At 48.5% G+C, this 21100-nt stretch overlaps 1 protein-coding gene across 1 annotated transcript in view; it reads left to right on the forward strand.

The window, feature by feature from the left end:
- The first annotated feature begins 4060 nt into the window (after positions 1-4060).
- TGFBRAP1 (transforming growth factor beta receptor associated protein 1) overlaps positions 4061-21100 on the forward strand; it is a 42351-nt gene continuing 25311 nt past the window's right edge. Inside the window, exon 1 of the mRNA XM_008153412.3 lies at positions 4061-4757. Within this exon, the coding sequence (XP_008151634.2) occupies positions 4070-4757 (688 nt within the window). The 5' untranslated portion in view covers positions 4061-4069. The remainder of the gene's footprint in view (positions 4758-21100) is intronic.

Consider the following 21100-nt stretch of genomic DNA (forward strand, 5'->3'; position numbering starts at 1 on the left):
ACTCCTTCTCACGGGGAGGAGGCCTCAGAGGCCATGAACTTGGTCTAAACAAGCTTCCGAAGATTCTGGCATCCATGAAAGAGAAAAATAAAAGAACAAAAGGACAATTGAAGTTCCGAGGAAGAAATCACTAAGAGATTGTTAAGATAGCTACAGCCACAGAGAGCAAGGTTTCCTAGGTAACAGAGGAAGCCAAGCTTTCTGCCAGCCGTTGCAGGCCTAGCCTCCACTCAAGCTACAAAGTTTCAATTATAGAAGGTAAACAAATTCAAACAAATGGCTGCAGAATGGAGCTTGAGAGAGCAGGCCAGGGTTGCCAACGGCAACAAGGGAAGCAAAGCTTTCCGCACACCCTGGCTGGGCCCACCCGCTTAAGGCAAAATTTCAATTATAACCCCAACACAAATGGCTGCCGGCCGGCCTCGGAGGGAGCCCCAGGCTTAGCTCTGCTCCAGGTTACAAAGTTTCAATTGTAGAAGGAAAATAAATTCCAGATACCAGGGCCTCCGCTTTCGTTGCCAGGGGGCGTGGCCGGCCTGCAAACCACCACAGGCCCCTCGCTCAGGCCGCCCCATGCCCCAAGGGTACCCCACCCTGATCAGGGACACCCTTCAGGGCAAACCAGCTGGCCCCCACCCCTGTACCAGGCCTCTATCCTATCTAATAAAAGAGTAATATGCAGATTGATCATCACTGCAACACACAATATAGCTGCCCCCATGTGGTCAAAGATCCTGCCCCCATGTGGACACAGGATCGCCACCACAGCAGCAGGAGAGGGCAGTTGGGAGGCACCTGGCCTGCAAGGGAGGGCAGTTGAGAGGGACCAAGCCTGCAAGGGAGGGCAGTTGGAAGTGATCAACCCTGCAGGAGAGGGCAGTTAGGGGTGACCAGGCTGGCAGAGGAGGGAAGTTGGGGGCAAACAGGCTGGCAGCAGATGGTTAGGGGGTGATCAGGCTGGCAGGCAGAAGCGGTTAGGGGCATCAGGAAGGCAGGCAGGCAAGCAGTTGGGAGCCAGCAGTGATTGTGAGAGGGATGTCCGATGCCCGTTTAGGCCCGATCCCACTGGGATCGGGCCTAAACGGGCAGTCGGACATCCCTTGAGGGGTCCCAATTGGAGAGGGTACAGGCTGGGCTGAAGGACAATCCCCCTCCGTGCACGAATTTCGTGCACCGGGCCTCTAGTAATAATAATAATATGAAATCATATGAAAAAATAGCAAATAAAGTTTCAAAACATGAGAACTGAAATGCATAAATATGTCACTATATATATTTATATACTATATATGAGGCCCCTAGAACCATAAGACATGCAAAAAAGTCACTGTTAATAACTCATTCTCGAATTGCCCCCCTTAAAAGTCCAGTTGCCCCTGTGTGGGGCGCGTGTCCCTTTGGGAACCACTGCTCTGGGAGTGTACCGGAATGTCCCTGCAGGCCGTCAGGACGGGTGCACATCCTCCCTTGTCTGTATGTCCGCCCAGGTCGGCACTGGCTTTCTCCAGGTTTTCGTTCCAGCCGTGGGGAGAGGGGTCGGGGCAGGCCTGCCTGTCACTGCGCGTCTGGGTGGGTGACCCTCCCCAAGGCCCCACAGCACCCACAGGGGAGCTTTTATTTGCGGACGGATGTCTAATTTGTTGTTTAAAAAGGGCAAAAAGGAACGTCTTACTCTACTGTGTTATTGGCAGCATTCTCCTTCTGCTTTTTATAAATTACCATTTAATTATTAAAGCAGGTCCCTTATTTAAAGGCCTATAGTAGGACACTTATTTTTAGTAAGACTTGAGTCACTGATTACCAGGTAATGAAACAATATTGCATGTCTTTTTAAACATCATAGAATTTTGACTTTTTAATAAACTGAAGCTCTTTTTAACAACTCTCTCCTCCTGTCCTTTGCTGTCCACCCCAGTATTTAGGCTAAATACGAGGCGTTTGATTGTTTTCCATATACATTTGGCCCTTGAGCAACGCGGGGTTGAACTGTGCAGGTCCACTCATACGTGGATTTTTTCTCAGGTGACCCACTCGGTTCACTGGCCGTGCCGTTCAAACCTGTGTTGTTCAAGGCCAACTGGCGGCTGGGAATCCGCATGTGCAGAGGGCACTTTAACTTCTATGTGGATTTTCAACTGCGTGGGGGGTGGGCACCCCTAATCCCATGTTGTTCGAGGGCCAAGCTGTATTCTTTACAGCAAACGTCTTTTGTTTACCTCTTGTGCTAGGTAAAGGTAGAGACTAGAATCATGGACAATATACTTGGGAAGTTAAATAGCGGAGTGGGAGTCTGAGTGCCTGAAGCCTGCTCCTCTGTTCCTGCTGCGAATCGGGCCACAGATTTCACTTCCCAGCAGGGGCGTGGCTGCCCATCCCCCGCCGCCCATCACTGAAGGAAGAACCGTCCTGTGTTACTTGACTTTCACAGACTCGGGTGTTTCAAAGCTTACATTTCAGTGTTTGTCTTTCATTCATTAGGATTTCAATGGAAACAGCCGTGTCTAGGGTGGGTTTTGGTGATTCTGCTGGTCATGGCACATAGGCGGTGGTGTGTAAACTTGCCAGATCAAAAGCCCTCTTCCCCAGCCCTAGGCTTTCCCGGGGGCCCTGGGGGGTGTGCAGCCCAGAGATGGATGGACGGATTCCTTCCCTGAGGCCTTCTGAGCTTTTCCCCAGGCCGTGAGGATGAGCTCACGTAAATGAAATGACTACAGTCTAGCCTGTCTGTCAGGGGGACTCGGGTCGGGTCGGCAGCTCAGGGCCGTGGACAGCACCGCTGTCTCTTGGAGCCGGCCTGGGAGTTAAAAGGAGAGTGCGCCGGGGCCGGAGGGACCCACGGGACCTTTCAGTGAGAGCTTACGTGGGTCGGCTTACTCCTCAAAGAACCATATGAAGTAGGCGCCATCACTACTCCCATTCACAGCTGAGGGCACTGAGGCAGGTAGAAGCCAGTCAGCTCGCCCAGGTCCCCTAGCTACTAGGCGACAGGCAGGGATCGGGAGGAACTGAGGTGCCAGTGGAATCCTTACCCCAGACCTGGGCACTCTGTGGCGCACAGAGGGGAACCGGAGGCTCCCCGTGTGTAGCTGTCGCCGCCCCAGTGGACGGGGTAAGGAATTGTAGCATTCTAAAATCTTTGCGCTGATTCCTACCCTTCCCCGATGCATACATCTTTCTCGAACACTTCCAAGGACTCGTCCAGCCTTTGCAAGGTGATTGAGGAAGTTAGTTTCTCAGGAGGCACCCGGTTCGGGGCAGCGTGCAGTGGCAGACAGTTCTCGAAGCCTCCCGCTCAGTCCCCTGCAGTCCTCGGAGCGTGGCTCCCTCTCCCGCAGGGTGGCGGGGACGGAGATCAGGGACAGGCCGCCTGGCCGCTCCGTGGCCTCTGCCTCCGTGCAGCGTGAACGCCAGCCCTTCAGAGGGAGAAGAGGAAGCCAGGCGAGCGTGGGCAGCCTGCCCTCAGTGGGAGGGACCGTTACCTGCCAGGCCCCCCGAGAGATGCGGGCATGTGCCCCGTCTCTCCTCCACACGGACACACTCACTCTGGGGGCCAGCTGTGGTGCTGGGACACGCGCACCCTTGTAGGGAAGACTCCAAGGAAGCGAGTGTGGCTCCTGCCCAGGGTTCCTGACAAGGTCCAGGGGGCAGGGTTTGGCAACACCATGTAGTACGTCCCGCCATTCACCACATGCCGAGCTCAGGGCAAGACCGTGAGGGTCGTTTCTGCCTTTTCCACAGTTTCATGTTGTCTGTGGGCGTACGTGTGCTTGCCTTCTGCCCGCAGGTGTGTCTCCTCTGCAGCGCGAGGAGCCCACAGGGACCGCGGCATCCCTCCCCCTCTCGGATGAGCGCCGGCTCTCCTGCCGGCTCGCCGTTGGCCTGGGGGAGGAGGCGAGTGGGAAACCTTTTGCCTCCACTGTTTCTAACAGCGTTGAACGCTGTGCTTTCCTTTCCCTGACGTTGTAACTGAGGAGTCAGTGTATGTTTATTGTGACCGGAAATGGCTCTGCTCCCTCCTCCTTAGGTAAGCTCTGTTTTCCTGTCCTCTCCCTGCAGACCAGCAGCGGGCATGATGAGCACCAAGGCCTTCACGCTGGTCTCTGCCGTGGAGCGGGAGCTGCTGATGGGCGACAAGGAGCGCGTCAACATAGAGTGCGTGGAGTGCTGCGGCAAGAACCTCTACGTGGGCACCAACGACTGCTCCATCTACCACTTCCTGCTGGAGGAGCAGAGCCTGCCTGCCGGCACGGCCACGTTCACGGCCACCAAGCAGCTGCACAGACACCTGGGCCTCAGGAAGCCCGTGAGTGAGCTGCGCGCCGCCTCGGCCCTGCACAGACTGCTGGTGCTCTGTGACTGCTCCATCAGCCTGGTCCACATGCTGAGCCTGGAGCCTGTCCCCTCGGGGGCCCGCATCAAGGGGGCCGTGGCGCTGGCCTTGAACGAGAACCCGGTGAGCGGGGACCCGTTTTGTGTGGAGGTCTGCATCATCTCTGTGAAACGCAGAACCATCCAGGTGTTCATGGTGTACGAGGACCGGGTCCAGATCGTCAGGGAGGTGTCCACGCCGGAGCAGCCCCTGGCGGTGGCGGTGGACGGCTACTTCCTGTGCCTGGCTCTGACCACGCAGTACATCATCCTGAACTACAGCACGGGCGCCGCCCAGGACCTGTTCCCCTACTGCAGCGAGGAGAAGCGCCCCATCGTCAAGCGGATAGGGAGGCAGGAGTTCCTCCTGGCCGGCCCCGGAGGACTGGGTGAGCTCCGCGCTGTCGCCCCTGCTACCTTCGCCTCCCATCTGCCCATTCTCTCCAGTTACCTCCACAACTTCATGCTGCGATTACAGTGGTCACATAACCAGGGTCTTTTACATTTTATTTTTCAATTCCAGTTCACATTCAGTATTACTTTGTCTTAGTTTCAGGTGTACAGCTTCGCGGTTAGACAGCCATGTACTTTACAAAATGGACCCTGGTATTTCACACACCCACCTGGCACCGTACATAGTTATTATAATACTAGAGACCCGGTGCATGAATTCGTGCACCAGGGGTCCCTCGGCCTGGCCTGCGGGATCAGGCCCAAACTGGCTCTCCAACATCCCTCGAGGGGTCCTGGATTGCAAGAGGGTGCAGGTCAGGCCGAGGGACCCCACCGGTGCATGATTGGGGCTGGGGAGGGACGCGGGAGGTTGGCCAGCCAGGGAGGGGCCGTGGGAGGGCTCCAGGGCGTGTCTGGCCCAACTTGCTCAGTCCCGATTGGCAGGACCCCAGCAGCAAGCTAGCCCCCCAGCTCAAGCTAACCTCCTGGTTGGAGCGTCTGCCCCCTGGTGGTCAGTGCATGTCATAACAATTGGTTGACCAGACACTTAGTATATTAGGCTTTTATTATATAGGATTGTTGACTGTTTTCCCTGTGCTGTGCCTTACATCCTGTGACTAATTTCTAACTGCCAATCTGTACTTCTCAATCCCTTCACCTTTTTCATCGAGTCCCCCAGCCCCCCTCCCCTCTGACAACATGCAGTCTGCCTCTGTATCTGTGAGTCTGTGTCTGTTTTATTTGTTCTCTAGTTTTATTTTGTGTTGGCATGGAGCCAGATTTGCTCTGGGGAGAAGATTCCTTTAAGTAAATAACTATAAAATAAAAGTCCGTAGCCTTTCGGGTAAGATTTCCTGTAGTGCCTGGGGGTGTCAGTGGATTGTTTTTGCTCTTCATTCTCAAAAGGATTTGAGTAGCTCACCGATAGGTCTTTTCAGATGCAGAGACCTCAGTGTTACTGACATAATTTTCTCTTTAATTGACTGAGATTTCATCCCAGCAAGAAGGATCTAGTAGCCAGCGCCTTGAGAGGGCTGTGGGTTTTGTATGGTCTTCCTAATTCTCTGCCTGCCATGCTGAAGTTAAGAATCAGAGCTACCGATTTCACTGGCAACCTGTGATGTTGACTTCGGCAGTGCGTGCTCCCTCAGGGTGTGGGCAGGTGTGTGAGGTGCAGGTGTAGGTGTCTCCCTCAGGGTGTGGGCAGGTGTGTGAGGTGCAGGTGTGGGTGTCTCCCTCAGGGTGTGGGCAGGTGTGTGAGGTGCAGGTGTGGGTGGTTCCCTCAGGGTGTGAGCAGGTGTGTGAGGTGCAGGTGTAGGTGTCTCCCTCAGGGTGTGGGCAGGTGTGTGAGGTGCAGGTGTGGGTGGTTCCCTCAGGGTGTGTGTGTGTGCAGGTGTGGGTGTCTCCCTCAGGGTGTGGGCAGGTGTGTGAGGTGCAGGTGTGGGTGGTTCCCTCAGGGTGTGGGCAGGTGTGTGAGGTGCAGGTGTGGGTGTGTCCCTCAGGGTGTGGGCAGGTGTGTGAGGTGCAGGTGTAGGTGGTTCCCTCAGGGTGTGGCAGGTGTGTGAGGTGCAGGTGTGGGTGTCTCCCTCAGGGTGTGGGCAGGTGTGTGATGTGCAGGTGTGGGTGTGTCCCTCAGGGTGTGGGCAGGTGTGTGAGGTGCAGGTGTGGGTGGCTCCCTCAGGGTGTGGGCAGGTGTGTGATGTGCAGGTGTGGGTGGCTCCCTCAGGGTGTGAGCAGGTGTGTGATGTGCAGGTGTGGGTGGTTCCCTCAGGGTGTGGGCAGGTGTGTGAGGTGCAGGTGTGGGTGTCTCCCTCAGGGTGTGAGCAGGTGTGTGAGGTGCAGGTGTGGGTGGTTCCCTCAGGGTGTGGGCAGGTGTGTGAGGTGCAGGTGTGGGTGGTTCCCTCAGGGTGTGGGCAGGTGTGTGAGGTGCAGGTGTGGGTGTGTCCCTCAGGGTGTGGGCAGGTGTGTGAGGTGCAGGTGTGGGTGGCTCCCTCAGGGTGTGGGCAGGTGTGGGTGGTTCCCTCAGGGTGTGGGCAGGTGTGTGAGGTGCAGGTGTAGGTGTCTCCCTCAGGGTGTGGGCAGGTGTGTGAGGTGCAGGTGTGGGTGGTTCCCTCAGGGTGTGGCAGGTGTGTGAGGTGCAGGTGTGGGTGGTTCCCTCAGGGTGTGAGCAGGTGTGTGAGGTGCAGATGTGGGTGTCTCCCTCAGGGTGTGGGCAGGTGTGTGATGTGCAGGTGTGGGTGGCTCCCTCAGGGTGTGAGCAGGTGTGTGAGGTGCAGGTGTGGGTGTCTCTCTCAGGGTGTGGCAGGTGTGTGAGGTGCAGGTGTGGGTGTGTCCTTCAGGGTGTGGCAGGTGTGTGAGGTGCAGGTGTAGGTGGTTCCCTCAGGGTGTGGCAGGTGTGTGAGGTGCAGGTGTGGGTGTGTCCCTCAGGGTGTGGCAGGTGTGTGAGGTGCAGGTGTGGGTGGCTCCCTCAGGGTGTGGGCAGGTGTGTGAGGTGCAGGTGTGGGTGGCTCCCTCAGGGTGTGAGCAGGTGTGTGAGGTGCAGGTGTGGGTGGTTCCCTCAGGGTGTGGGCAGGTGTGTGAGGTGCAGGTGTGGGTGGTTCCCTCAGGGTGTGGGCAGGTGTGTGAGGTGCAGGTGTGGGTGTCTCCCTCAGGGTGTGGGCAGGTGTGTGAGGTGCAGGTGTGGGTGGCTCCCTCAGGGTGTGCACAGTCTGTGGTGCTGGGGCTCTGTGATGTGCACGCACGTGTGTGGAAGTGTGTCCATGTTCATTTTCCAGTTTGTTTGATTCAGATTCATTCCAGGCCTCGACATTACAACATCTGTTCAGTTTCTCTTGTCTTTAGGTTCCCTCATCCTTCTCTTTTATTTTTCTTTAATTTTCTGTCGTAAAAGCTGGATCATTTCCGTTGCATATAGTTGAATAGGTGAGGCTGACCTTTGTGTCTCCTGCAAACTGGGAGCAGGAGAGGTTGGGCCAGATTCAAGTGTCGTTTTTTGTTGGTTTCTGAGGAGAGGCAAGACTTATTCATAGGCAGGGGACTTCTGTCAGGGTTACACACTTTCTTGTGATTGCGTCTGTGTTGTTACTAGTTATTGGTGAGTATTGCCTATATATTTTTTAAAACAATATATTTCTTTATTGATTTCAGAGAGGAAGGGAGAGGGAGAGATAGAAACATCAATGATGAGAGAGAATCATTGATTGGCTGCCTCCTGCAGGCCCCCCACTGGGGATCGAGCCTGCAACCTGGGCATCTGCCCTTGGCTGGAATGAATCTGGGACCCTTCAGTCCACAGGCTGATGCTCTGTCCACTGAGCCACACCGGCTAGGGCCTGCCTACATTTTTAAATCTACAAACTAGCGGCAACATTCTGTCTGTCCCTCCTTCATGTATGAACTGTAGTTCCTTGAGGAAGAGAAATGCCTCTATTTGGACAGGAGGAGGTTTTCAATAAGATGATCCCTCTGTCTTCCAGAAGTGACTTTTTAACATTAGAATTATGAACCGCGGATTTTAATTTATACAGTGTATTTGCAGCCATCTGTACGTGGTGGGAGTTTATTCAGGTTGAAGGATAAGTCCTTCCCATGGCCCTGCGCCTGGATAGCTTCCTTGCCTTCGGGGATGGCAAGGTGCTCAGGTTCACCTGGCACACTTCCTGCCCTGGATCTGGTTCCATGTCGCCAAGGAGCCCGCCGTTTAGAGACCACAGTCTGGTGCCAGAGGAGCTTGCTGTCCATTGTTTCTAGGCCTCTTCAGTAGACAGAGCTTAGAAGTTTGTTTTTAAATTTTATTTTATTGATTTGAAAGAGAGGAAGGGAGGTAGAGAGAGAAACATCAATGTGAGAGATAAACACCCGTCGGTTGCCTCCCATGTGTGCCTGAATCAAACTCTGTTATATGGATGATGCTCCAATCACCGAGCCACCGCCGGGGCAGAAGGTTGCATCGTTTAGAGGTGAAATCCAGTATGAGATCTAGTGATAGAACCAGGTCAGGGCGGCAGGACACCGACCTTATTTACCTGTGCACCGGAATCTCCTCCCAGCCACGCCGCAAACCTCCCTGCCGGCCACCCGGCACACTGTTCCTTTGTTGTCCCACAGCACCCAGGACAGAGCAGTCATACCGACCTGCGGTTCCCACGTGTGGTTACTGAGAACAGTCCGGTGGTTCGGGTGGGTACGGGACGTCCAGCCCCCTCACTGTGTGTTCAGGTCACTGGAGCAGTCCCCTGCATGTGCTTATGCCACCACCTGGACATACAGTTAGATTAACTTGTTTCATTTTACTTTTGATTTTTAGAAATTGCTTTATTTTATATTTTGTTATGTAAATATTTAAAGGGTTCCAAGTCAGATCGATACAATAAGGTAAATTCAAAGAGCTCATGTCCTGACTCCTTCCCCCAAAGGTTTTATGGTTTATCCTTTCACTTTTAAACAAAAATATAAACAAATATGTGACTATTTTTATCTCTTTCTTCCTTGGCTTTTTACTGAACAACGTGTTAGGAGCCCACTTGGTAGGTTAATGCATGTTCCTCATTGCTTCTGCATGCTGCTCGGTGGTGTGGCAGTCCCAGTTTATCAGTCTGCCCCCTGCTGGTGGCCATTGGGGTTTTCTCCAGTCCTGTGGTATTAAGGAGGGCTTACCTTGTACTTTCCCCGTTGTATCCGTTGTATCCGCGGGAGAGCTTTCTAGAGGTGGGACTGCTGCGTCAGAGGGAAGTGCCTGTGCATCCGGCTAGGTGTTGCCAGGCGCCTTGTCCGATGGGGACTGTCTCTGCTTCTCCCAGCCCTTCATTTTAGTGTTCTTTATAATTAGGGATGGAACCCAGTATGAGGTCATATTGATGGAACCAGGTCAGGGCTGCAGGACACTGACCGTCTCCACCTGTGCACCTGCATCTCCTCGTCTAGGTTATGGACAAATTCATCCATATTTTCTGCTAATAACTTTATGGTTTCATTTCTTACAGTGAAGAATATAAGGAATGGATCCATTTTATCCTTTTCTACACTCTGTTCATTATCCCAACAAATTGATTAAAGAGTCCATTTTTCCTCACTGGTTTCGGTGGCTGCCTTCAGCGTCCACTATATTTCCTTCCGTCATTGGGTCTGTCTCGATTTCCCTTTTGTTCCATCAGGCGGTCTATTCATGAGCCAATACCTGTTTTAGTTACAGACACTTTATGGTGAACACATTGGATCGCAATATCTTTTTGCTGGTTTTAGTGTTAGGATTGACGGGAAATGGTAATTGTTATTGGGGATGCATTTTTTCCTCAAGCTTACTTTGTCTCAACTACATAGACATCATGCAAAATGAACAGGCATTCTTACTTGTTTTGCTTATAATTGGTACGATTATAAGCAGATTGGACGATCACTTGTAAGCTCTCCCATGCATTTCTTACGTACAAGTTCTGTAGACAGCATAGTCACCACCATCATGGATGGCTTCAGAGATTACTAAGTTCAAACAAATCACTATAACAAATGCAAATCCACTTTTAACATTTGAAAGCTATGCATTACATTTGCCTTTCTTTCTGAAGATAACATGTGTCCACTCCTGTATCATAAGAAATTGCTCTTCACTTTTTTGGTCTTAATTTAAATTGACCTCTGTAAATTTTATTAATTTAAAATTTTAACCAATATCTTGCTGAAAATTTGATAATAAACTTTATTTTTTAAAATTAATTAATTAATTTACTTATTTATTTTTAGAGAGAGGTAGTGAGAAAGAGAGAAACATCAATTTGTTGTTTCACTTATTTATGCATTCATTGGTTGATTCTTGTATGAGCCCTGACCAGGGATTGAACCTGAAACCTTTGGCATATCGGGATGATGTTCCAACCAACTGAGCTATGTAGTCCCAAGGATTCTGCTGAAATAACTGTGTTCGGTAGAGCACAGCTCTCAGGGGAATATGGGCACGGAGACCTCCCCCAGCCCTCACGTGCAGTGCAGTGCGGAGGCCCTAGCACGAACGTTCTCGAAAAGGGCAGAAACCAGAGGTGACTATTAGTTCTATCTTTTGATAATGCTTGTTGAGAATGCAAATAATCCCCGTGGCTGCCCCCGCAGGCAGATAAGGGGTCCAGCGATACTCAGAGGGCGCACAAGTGAAGGCCATGGTTTTACAGGCGTTCCCACACGTTGCCACATTGGCACGCCTTACGTATGGAAACAGGAGGTCACCTGTTCACAGGTGCACAGGTGGCCGGCAGGTGTCACCGCAGCGCCCTGTTTCCCAGCGGGTCTGGCTCCTTGTGCTGGACCTGGACCCCGATTGCCTGCCGTGACTGCGCTGCCCTTGCCTCTCGGGAGTGTGCGCCGCTGTTTGTGCCGAGGCCTCTGTTCTGTGCCTCTGGTTTCTGCCCTTTTCATTTCGAGAACGTTCATGCTCGGGTCTCCCCACTGCACGGCGAGGGCTGGGCGAGGGCTCCGTGCCCATATCCCCCTGAGAGCCGTGCTCTGCAGAGCACAGCTATTTCAGCAGAACCCTTGGGATTCCCGCTCTCCCGGGCGCCTGGGTGAAGGCGGGGCACGGCCGGTGCCCGCTGGGCTCCCTGGCGGCTGGTTCTGACCGCATGGAGAATTCAAGTTCGCGCACCTGATTCGCTCCTCCAAAGCTCAGCCTTAATTTCAGGTCCTTCATGCTCCAGGAGCTCTGCACCGTGGTTTCTCCTTCAGGATTTTTAGTGCGTTGTGAGGACTTTGGCGATATTAATTCACCCGACTTGGTTGGGTATATTCAGACCTGAGTTACAGCCTCTCTCCCACTGGCAAACCTTGGGATGCCAAGCCCGCCCCCAGCTGTGCGCGTGGTCCCCGCTCTGGAGCCAGCCCAGACCCCTTACACCTTTTGTTCGATCTTACCCCTTCCCTGAGCACCTCCGGGCGCCTTCCTCCTTTCTATGGACTCCTGACCTCTTATCCTTCGGAAGAAGTGGGAGCAGGAGGCCCTCCGCCGCCCGGCGGGCCGTGGTGTGCCGCACAGAAGCGTGTCTCCCGCGTGGTCTGTGTCTGTCCTGGCGCTTGGTGTGCTGCGTGGAACCATGTGTCCCCGAGAAAGCACTTGAACCCCATGTCCTCCCCTCGCAGAAGTCTCTCAAGTTCTACGAAGTGCAAACCTGGCCTCCCAGCTGCCCTGCTCCGATTCCCGTCGTGTTGGCGGCTCCGCCCAGCCCTGCAGTCCCGAGGCTGTCTGCCCCTCCGAGTCCGGTGGCAGCTCCTCGGAAGGGAGCCTGCTCTTTGCGCACCTAGCCCCCTCCCGCGGCAGGCAGCTGCCGGCCTCCGGGTCTGGGTCTCCCTCCTCCGTGCAGCCTCCCCCGCAGGTGGTTTCTCGAAAGCCCTGGGACCTGTGCCAATTTCAGGCTGCACTCCTCCGCCCCACCCAAGCCTCGCTCTCCCACACTCTGCACCCCGTGAAGGGTTTGCCCTGTTCTGGGAGCCACTCCTCTGGGGGGGCACACGCCCCTCTCCCCTGCCTCCCTGTGACCTCCTGCTGCTTCCTGCGGAGCCACCCACCCCCCTCACCCGGTTCGTCCCCCCGGTGCAGCCTGTCGGACCACAGCTCGCCCGGACGCCGCCTCCTGTCTCTGCCGGGTGGTTGCCTCCGCAGTGACTATTCGGTTCTTCCTGAGCCTCCGGCGCGGAGTCCCTTGCTGTGTCTCAGGGTTTCTCTCCGTATCTGACTCAGTGCTGCACACACAGCAAGGTCCTAGCAAGTGTTGAATTTAGGTTGATACTCAACATGCTCATTTATAATTTTTCTTTTTGTAGGTCTTCATTTAATAAATGAGCTTTCCTTTCTGTTTGTGATGAGTTCACCAGAGTCCTACTCTGTTTGGTGTATGATACTCAATTTTATGCTCTTATTAAAAATGCCACGGTGGCCATCCATGTGCTTACCGGTTGGTGGTAGATTGAAGGCAGAATTACGGAACTGATTGTAGGTTTATGGTCAGTTTTGATAGAAAACACCAAATTATCCTCCAAAACGTTTCTTTATGCCATACTAACACAGTCTGTAACCTCCAGCCAATCTGCTGGGTAAAACTTGCTCTTTTCTTTACATTTGTGTCCCCTGGTTACTAATGAGCATGGACTCTATTCATGAGTTTATTGGTCATTTGCGTTTTGTCTTCTGTGACTTACTGATTCAGATCCTTTGTTTTTCTATTGAGTTTGGTCTTTTTCATAATGATGGTTAGAGACTTACAGGGTCAAAGGGAAATACTTAAGGTGAAAGAATGGTTCATGTTAGGCAGTTGTAACTTTGGTGGGCGGTGCACACGTGTTCTCCTCCCCCCCCCTCCTCTCTCTCTCTCTCTCTCTCTTTCTCTTTCTCTCTCAAAAAGCTTACTGTTCTGTCATCCTGACAGTTTCAGTTGGTGCTGCTTCACACTCCGAAAGCCAGTGTTGAAGGGTTCGGCAGGGCCAAGCAAGGGTTCTGGCACGGGGGAGGCTTCGGAATGTGCTCGGCAGGAGCAGGGCCTGCACACGGTGAGCCCCGGGTGCCGTCCCCTCGGACAGCCTCTGAGAGGGAAAGCGCCATGTCTGCACTTGAGCACGTGCAGTACTTTTCAGCCTTTGTAACCACGGAATATGGAGGAGGGTCAGTAGTTTCAAAGCCTCTGTAGACTCTTACATTTGAAAAGGAAATGTATTCGAGATACTGTTCATTGTTTCCATCTTAAAGCATTCTGGCATTCCTTCTGTCTCCCCCTCCGGTGTGTGCTGTCGAAGCTGCTTATCTCCTGCAGCAGCGGAGTCTAATCCTGTGCAGGCAGCAACAGCAGGCTGCTCTTTTTTTTAATTATTACTTATCTTTATTATTGAAAGTGTTACGTATGTCCCCTTTATCCCCATTGACCCCTCCACCCTGCCCCCGATTCCACCCAGGCCTTCGCCACACTGTTGTCTGTGTCCATGGGTTATGCATATATGCAGATGAGTTATTTGGTTAATATCTCCCCTCCCCCACCCCCTGCAAGCTGTTCATAAAGGTATTTCTATGTCCACAACTTTGAAAACAAAGTTAAAATGGATGGACTTCACTTGCTAAAGGCATTAATTTCGGTAAATACCAGAATCTATGGATTATAAACAGCTCATTTAGAAATGGCTCATTTAGTGCTTTCTGTGCAAGATAGATACACTGTCACTTACTAGTTTGATGTGGACGTTACTGCCGACAAACCCCTCTCAGCGCTCTGCCTGGAACTGCGGTCCTGATTCTCTGTCTCCTGGTGAGAGCTGCCCGGTGGGCGCTCGCTCCGACAGGAAGCCGAGGCGCCTGGCACATGGCAGGTGCGCAGTAAGCACTTGAATGAATGTATTCCGTACTCTTGTGGAACGAATGTATAAGGAAGGGCTGTAACTTCCAACTGCAAGCCAGGTGGAGGACTAGAAAGCTTGGGAAGCTTCTTGAAATTGTTTGGCACTTCCCCCACTGTGAGGACAGTGTGATAGAAACTTTCACCTGGGAATATGTAAACATTGGTTTACCTTCATTTTTATTTTATGTATTTTTTATATTTAAATATATCTTTATTGTTGAAATATTATATATGTCCTTTTTTCCCCCAAGGATCCCTTCCAGTCTGCCCCGCCCCCCGCCCCAGGCCTTCACCTCGCTATAGTCTGTGTCCATGGGTTATGCATCTATGCATACAAGGTCTTTGGTTGATTACCTCCCACCCACCTCCCCCACCTTCCCTCTGAGATTCCGTACTTTGTTCCATGCTCCCCTGTCTCTGGATCCACTCCTTTCATCAGTTTATTTAGTTCATTAGATTCCACATATGAGTGAAATCATGTGATACTTGTCTTTCTCTGACTGAGTTATTTCACTTAGCATGATACTCTCCAGGTCCCTCCATGCTGTCTCAAAGGATAAGAGATTCTTCTTTTTTATTGCTGCATTGTATTCCATGGTATAAATGTACCACAGCGTTTTTATCCACTCATCTACTGATGGGCACTTGGGCTGTTTCCAGATCTTAGCTATTGTAAATTATGCTGCTATGAGCATAAGGGTGCATGCATTCTTTCTGATTGTTGTTTCGGGTTTCTTAGGTTATATTCTTAGAAGTGGGATCACTGGGTCAAATGGCATATTTAATTTTTTGAGGAACTTCCATACTGTTTTCTATCCATAATGGCTGCACCAGTCTGCAGTCCCACCAGCAGTGTACTAGGGTTCTCTTTTCTCCACATCCTCGCCAGCACTTGTCTTGTTGACGGTAGCCATTCTGACAGGTGTGAGGTGATATCTCATTGTCGTTTTAATTTGCATCTCTCTGATGGTCAGTGACTTTGAGCATTTTTTCATATGTCTCATGGCCATCTGCATGTCCACTTTAGATAAGTGTCTATGTAGGTCCTTTGCCTGTTTTTTAATTGGATTGTTTGTCTTCCCTTTGTTAAGTTGTATGAGTTCCTTATATATTTTGGATGTTAACCTTCATCAAATGTATCATTGCCAAATATGTTCTCCCATGCAGTGGACTCACTTTTTGTTCTGTTGATGGTTTCTTTTGCTGTGCAGAAGCTTTTTAATTTGATGTAGTCCCATTTGTTTATTTTCTCCTTAGTTTCCTTTGTCCTAGGAGATGTATCTGTAAACACATTGTTATAAGAGATGTCTGAGATTTTGCTGTCTATGGTTTCTTCTAGGGTTTTTATGGTTTCAAGACTTACACTTAAGTCTTTTATCCATTTTGAGTTTATTCTTGTTTATGGTGTAAGTTGGTGGTCTAGTTTCATTTTTTTTTTTTTTTTGCATGTATCTGTCCAATTTTCCCAGCAGCATTTATTGAAGAGACTGTCCTGACTCCATTGTATGGTCTTGCCTCCTTTGTCAAGTATTAATTAAGGCTAATGGCTTGGGTTGATTTCTGGGGTCTCTGTTCTGTCCCAATGACCTATATGCCTGTTCTTGTGCCAGTACCAGGCTGTTTTGATAACGGTGGCTTTGTAGTATAACTTGATATCTGATATTGTGGTTCCTCCAACTTTGTTCTTCTTTCTCAAGGTTGTTGTAGGTATTTGGGGTCTTTTTTGGTTCCATCTAAATTTTTGGAGTATTTGTTCTAGATCTCTGAAATATGCTGTTGGTATTTTATTTTATTTTTATTTAATTCTTTATTGTTGAAAGTATTACATATGTCTCCTTTTTCCCCCATTGACCTCTCCCAGTCAGCCCCACGTGCCCCAGCTCATGCCCTACCCCCCTATTGTCTGTGTCCATTGGTTATGCTTTTATGCATGCATACAAGTTCTTTGGTTGATCTCTTACCCACCCCTCTACCCTCCCCTGCCTTCCCTCTGAGGTTTGACAGTCTGTTCAAAGCTTCTGTGTCTCTGGATCTATTTTTGTCATCAGTTCATGTTGTTCATTATATTCCACTAATGAGTGAGATCATGTGATACTTACCCTTCTTCACCTGGCTTATTTCACTTAGCATAATGCTTTCCAGTTTCATCTATGCTGTTGCAAATGGTAAGAGTTCTTTCTTTTTTACAGCTGTGTAGTATTCCATTGTGTAGATGTACCACATTTTAAAAATATTTTTTAACTAGAGGCCCAGTGCATGAAGTTCATGCACTGATAGGGACCCTAGTGGCTGCTGGCTGCTGGCTGGGTACTCCCTCCCTTCCCCTGGCTGGCCCCGCCTCCTGGTTGAACTCCCAGACAACTCCCAGTTGAGGGAACAATTTGCATACTATGCTTTTATTATATAGGATCCTCACCTGAGGATATTTTTCTTTTTTTGTGTGTGAACAAAAAACAATCTTTATGTATACTATGAGTAGATACCTAAATACAATATGGTTTTTTAAATGAAATTATGTGTATATAGTTGTATTCATAAAGATAAGTATACTCATCAAAAACTCTACAACAATAACAGCAAATCCAAATGCAAACGAATATATTCTTCTGAATTCTGTTTCATCGAGCATCAAAAACCACCAATTTTTTAAAAATATATTTTATTGATTTTTCACAGAGAGGAAGAGAGAGGGATAGAGAGTTAGAAACATCGATGAGAGAGAAACATCGATCAGCTGCCTCTTGCACAACCCCTACTGGGGATGTGCCTGCAACCAAGGTACATGCCCTTGACCGGAATCGAACCTGGGACCTTTCAGTCCGCAGGCCGACGCTCTATCCACTGAGCCACACCGGTTTCGGCAAAAACCACCAATTTTTTAATCCTTTTTTTGTACATTATTCTGTATCCACATTCTCTGCATCTGATTGGATCCCTGGATTTTATTTCATTTTCAGCGTGACATGCTCCACAGATATGTATCATTGGCTGCTGCTTTGGGGGAGGGACGTCCTTCCTGGTGCCCATTGTTAATCCTTAGCACCAACACACTCCTCTCGCTGCGATTCTAAACATACTGCAGCATGTTGTCGTATGCAGTCCACTTCCCCTGAGGACATTTTTCCATTGGTTTTTAGAGAGAGTGGAAGAGAGAGGGAGAGACAGAGAGAAACATCGATGTGAGAGAAACACAGGATTGGCTGCCTCCTGCACGCACCCCCAACAGGGCCGGGGAGGAGCCTGCAACCGAGGTACATGCCCATGACCGAGCTGAACCTGGGACCCTTAGGTCCCTAGGACGACGCTCTATCCACTGAGCCAAATCAGCTAGGGCTACCACAGTTTTTTAATCCACTCATTTGCTGATGGGCACTTAGGTTGTTTCCAAATCTTAGCTACTGTAAATTGTGCTGCTTTGAACATAGGGGTGCATATATCCTTTCTGATTGGTGTTTCTGATTTCTTGGGATATATTCCTAGAAGTGGGATTACTGGGTCAAATGGGATATATTCCTAGAAGTGGGATTACTGGATAAAATGGGAGTTCCATTTTCAGTTTTTTGAGGAAACTCCACACTGTTCTCCGCAGTGGCTGCACCAGTCTGCATGCCCACCAGCAGTGCACAGGGTTCCTTTTTCTCCACATCTTCACCAGCACTTGTCGTTTGTTGATTTGTTGATGGTAATCATTCTGACAAGTGTGAGACGGTACCTCATTGTTGTTTTGATTTGCATCTCTCAATGATTACTGACTTTGAGTATTTTTTTCATATGCCTCTTGGCCTTGTGTATGTCCCCTTTCTAAAAGTGTCTATTTAGGTCCTTTGCCCATTTTTTATTGGATTGTTTATCTTCCTTTGGTTACGTTATATGAGTTCCCTATAAATTTTGGAGATTAAACCCTTATTGGATGTAAAATTGGCAAGTGTGTTCTCCCATGCAGTGGGCTCTCTTGTTGTTTTGTTGATGGTTTCTTTTGCAGAAGCTTTTTATTTTGATGTAGTCCCATTTGTTTTTTTTCTCCTTAGTTTCCATTGTCCTAGGAGATGTATCAGTAAAGATATTGCTATGAGAGATGTCTGAGATTTTGCTGCCTATGGATTCTTCCAAGATTTTTATGGTTTTCCATCTTACATTTAAGTCCCTTATCCATTTTGAGTTTATTTTTGTGTATGGTATAAGTTGGTGGTCTAGTTTCATTTTTTTGCATGTATCTGTCCAATTTTCCCAGCACCATTTATTGAAGAGACTGTCTTGACTCCATTGTATGCCTCTTGCCTCCTTTGTCAAATATTAATTGAGCATAATGGCTTGGGTTAGTTTCTTTGGTCTCTATTCTGTTCCATTGATCTAGGCCTACCGGTTAACAATGCGGATTTTGTAATCAAAGAAAACATAATTTCAAGAGAAACATCAAAAGTGCTTTATTCAAAGTACTGTCCATCGCTAGCTACACATTTCCCCCATCTTTCAGGTAATTTGTGGATACCGTCCCAATAGAACTTTTCTTGTTTTGAGGCAAACGATTCAGAGACCCAATTTTCCACTTCTTTCGTATGTTCTGAAGTGCTGCTCAGAAAGTGCGTGTGCCATCGATCGGAACAAGTGGTCATCTGAAGGAGCAAAGTAGAGCGGTGGGCTAATACTTTCCAGGCAAGATCTTTTAACGTGTCTTTAACTGGTTTTGAAGTGTGTGATGGTGCGTTATCATGAAGCAAAATTACTTTGCTGTGTCTTCTGGCCCATTCTGGTCGTTTACGATCAAAACGTGATTCAAAATTGATTTTTTTGTTGTTGTCGGTAGCGATCAATATTTATCGGTTTCACTGGGTTTTAGAAGCTCATAATACACCACACCTTCCTGATCCCACCAAACGCAGAGCATTGTCTTCTTTCTGAAGTGATTTGGCCTTGCAGTCGATGTTGATGGTTGACCTGGATCAACCCATGATTTTGTGCATTTGGGATTCTCAAAATAAGTCCACTTTTTATCGCCAGTCACAATTCGATGCAAAAAAGACTTTCTTTCATGCTGTGGAAGCAACATTTTATTGATGATTTTTCGGCTTTCCATTTGTCTTTCGTTCAGTTGATGTGGCACCCATTTTCCTTCCTTTAAATCTTTCCCATTGCTTGTAAATGATCGGAAATTGTTTGCTGAGCAACGTTTAATCTTTCTTCAAGTTGTTTTTGAGTTTGACATGCATCTTCATCCAATAATGCTTGTAATTGTTGGTCTTCAAATTTTTTTGGTTGACCTGGACATTCTTTGTCTTTCACATCGAAATCATCACTTTTAAAGCATTTAAACCAGAGTTCACAAGTATCTTGAGATGAAGCATGTTCACCATAAGCTTCCCGAAGTATATGATAACTTTCAGCAGCACTTTTCCTCAAAATAATGAGTTAAAACTTCCTGCAAATGCTCTTTTTTTTTTGGCATGAAATTCAACATTTTTAAGCGTAAAAATATCTATGATGTTAACACCTTCAGAAAATTTGACATATGAAGTTTTGAAGCTTGTTGCCAATACAACAAAATAGCATACGTATCAAATCGCATATATATCAACATATGTGTAACTCCATCTATTGAAAAAAATCCGCATTATTAACCGGTACACCTGGTATATGCCTGCTCTTGGGCCAGTACCAGGCTTTTTGATTACAGTAGTATAACTTGAAATCTGATATCATGATTCCTCCAACATAGTTCTTCTTTCTCAGGATTGCTACGCCTCTTCAGGGTCTTTTTTATTCCATATAACTTTTTGGAGTTTTTGTTGTACCTCTAGGGATTGCATTGAATCTGTAGATTGCGTTGGGTAGTATGGATATTTTAATGATGTTGATTCTACCAGTCCATGGACACGGAATATTCTTCCACTTGTTTATATCTTCCTCTCTCTCTTTTTTTAAGGTCTTGTAGTTTTCTGAGTACAGGTCTTTTACCTCCTTAGTTAAGTTTATTCCTAGGTATCTTAATTTTTTTGGTAAATGGGATTGTTTTTTTAGTTTCTCTTTCTGTGAGTTCATTATTGGTGTATAAAAATGCCATAGATTTATGGGTGTTAATTTTGTATCGTGCTACATTGCTTAATTCATTGATTAAATCTGGCAGTTTTTGGTGGAATCTTTAGGGTTTTCTATGTTCAATATCATGCCATCTGCGAATAATGACTGATTTACTTCTTCTTTTCCAATATGGATACCTTTTATTTCTTCTTGTCTGATGATTATGGCTAGCACTTGCAATACTATGTCGAACAGGAGTGGTGAAAGTGGGCATCCTTGTCTTGTTCCTGTTCTTAGGGGAAATGCTTTTAGTATTTTCCCATTGAGTATGGTATCGGCTATAGGTTTGTCATATGTGGCCTTTATCATGCTGAGATATGCTCCCTCTATTCCACTTTGCTGAGAGTGTTTATCAAAATGGGTGTTGGATTTTGTTGAATGCTTTTTCTGCATCTATTGATATGAACATGTGATTTTTGTCTTTCATTTGTTTGTGTGATGTATCATGTCTATTGATTTGCAAATATTGTACCAGCCTTGCATTCCTGGAATAAATCCCACTTGGTCATGGTGTATGATCTTTTTAACCCTTTGCACTCGCTTGCTTTTTTCATCGAGCTGCTACCGATGCTCACCGTGTCGAGTCACACTCGACATCCGAGTGCAAAAGGTTAATATATTGCTGGACCCTATTTGCTAATATTTTGTTGAGGATTTTAGCATCTGTATTCATCAGGTATATTGGACTGTCATTCTCTTTCTTTGAAAGTGTTCCTCCCTCTTGGATTTTTTGGGAATAGTTTGAGGAGTATAGGTGTTAGTTCTCCTTTGAATGTTTGGTAAAATTCCCCTGTGAAGCCGTCTGGACCTGGGCTTTTGTTTGCTGAGAGTTTTTTTGATTA

The sequence above is a fragment of the Eptesicus fuscus genome, chromosome 16 (assembly GCF_027574615.1).
Source record: "Eptesicus fuscus isolate TK198812 chromosome 16, DD_ASM_mEF_20220401, whole genome shotgun sequence".
In the NCBI taxonomy this organism is placed as follows: domain Eukaryota; kingdom Metazoa; phylum Chordata; class Mammalia; order Chiroptera; family Vespertilionidae; genus Eptesicus; species Eptesicus fuscus.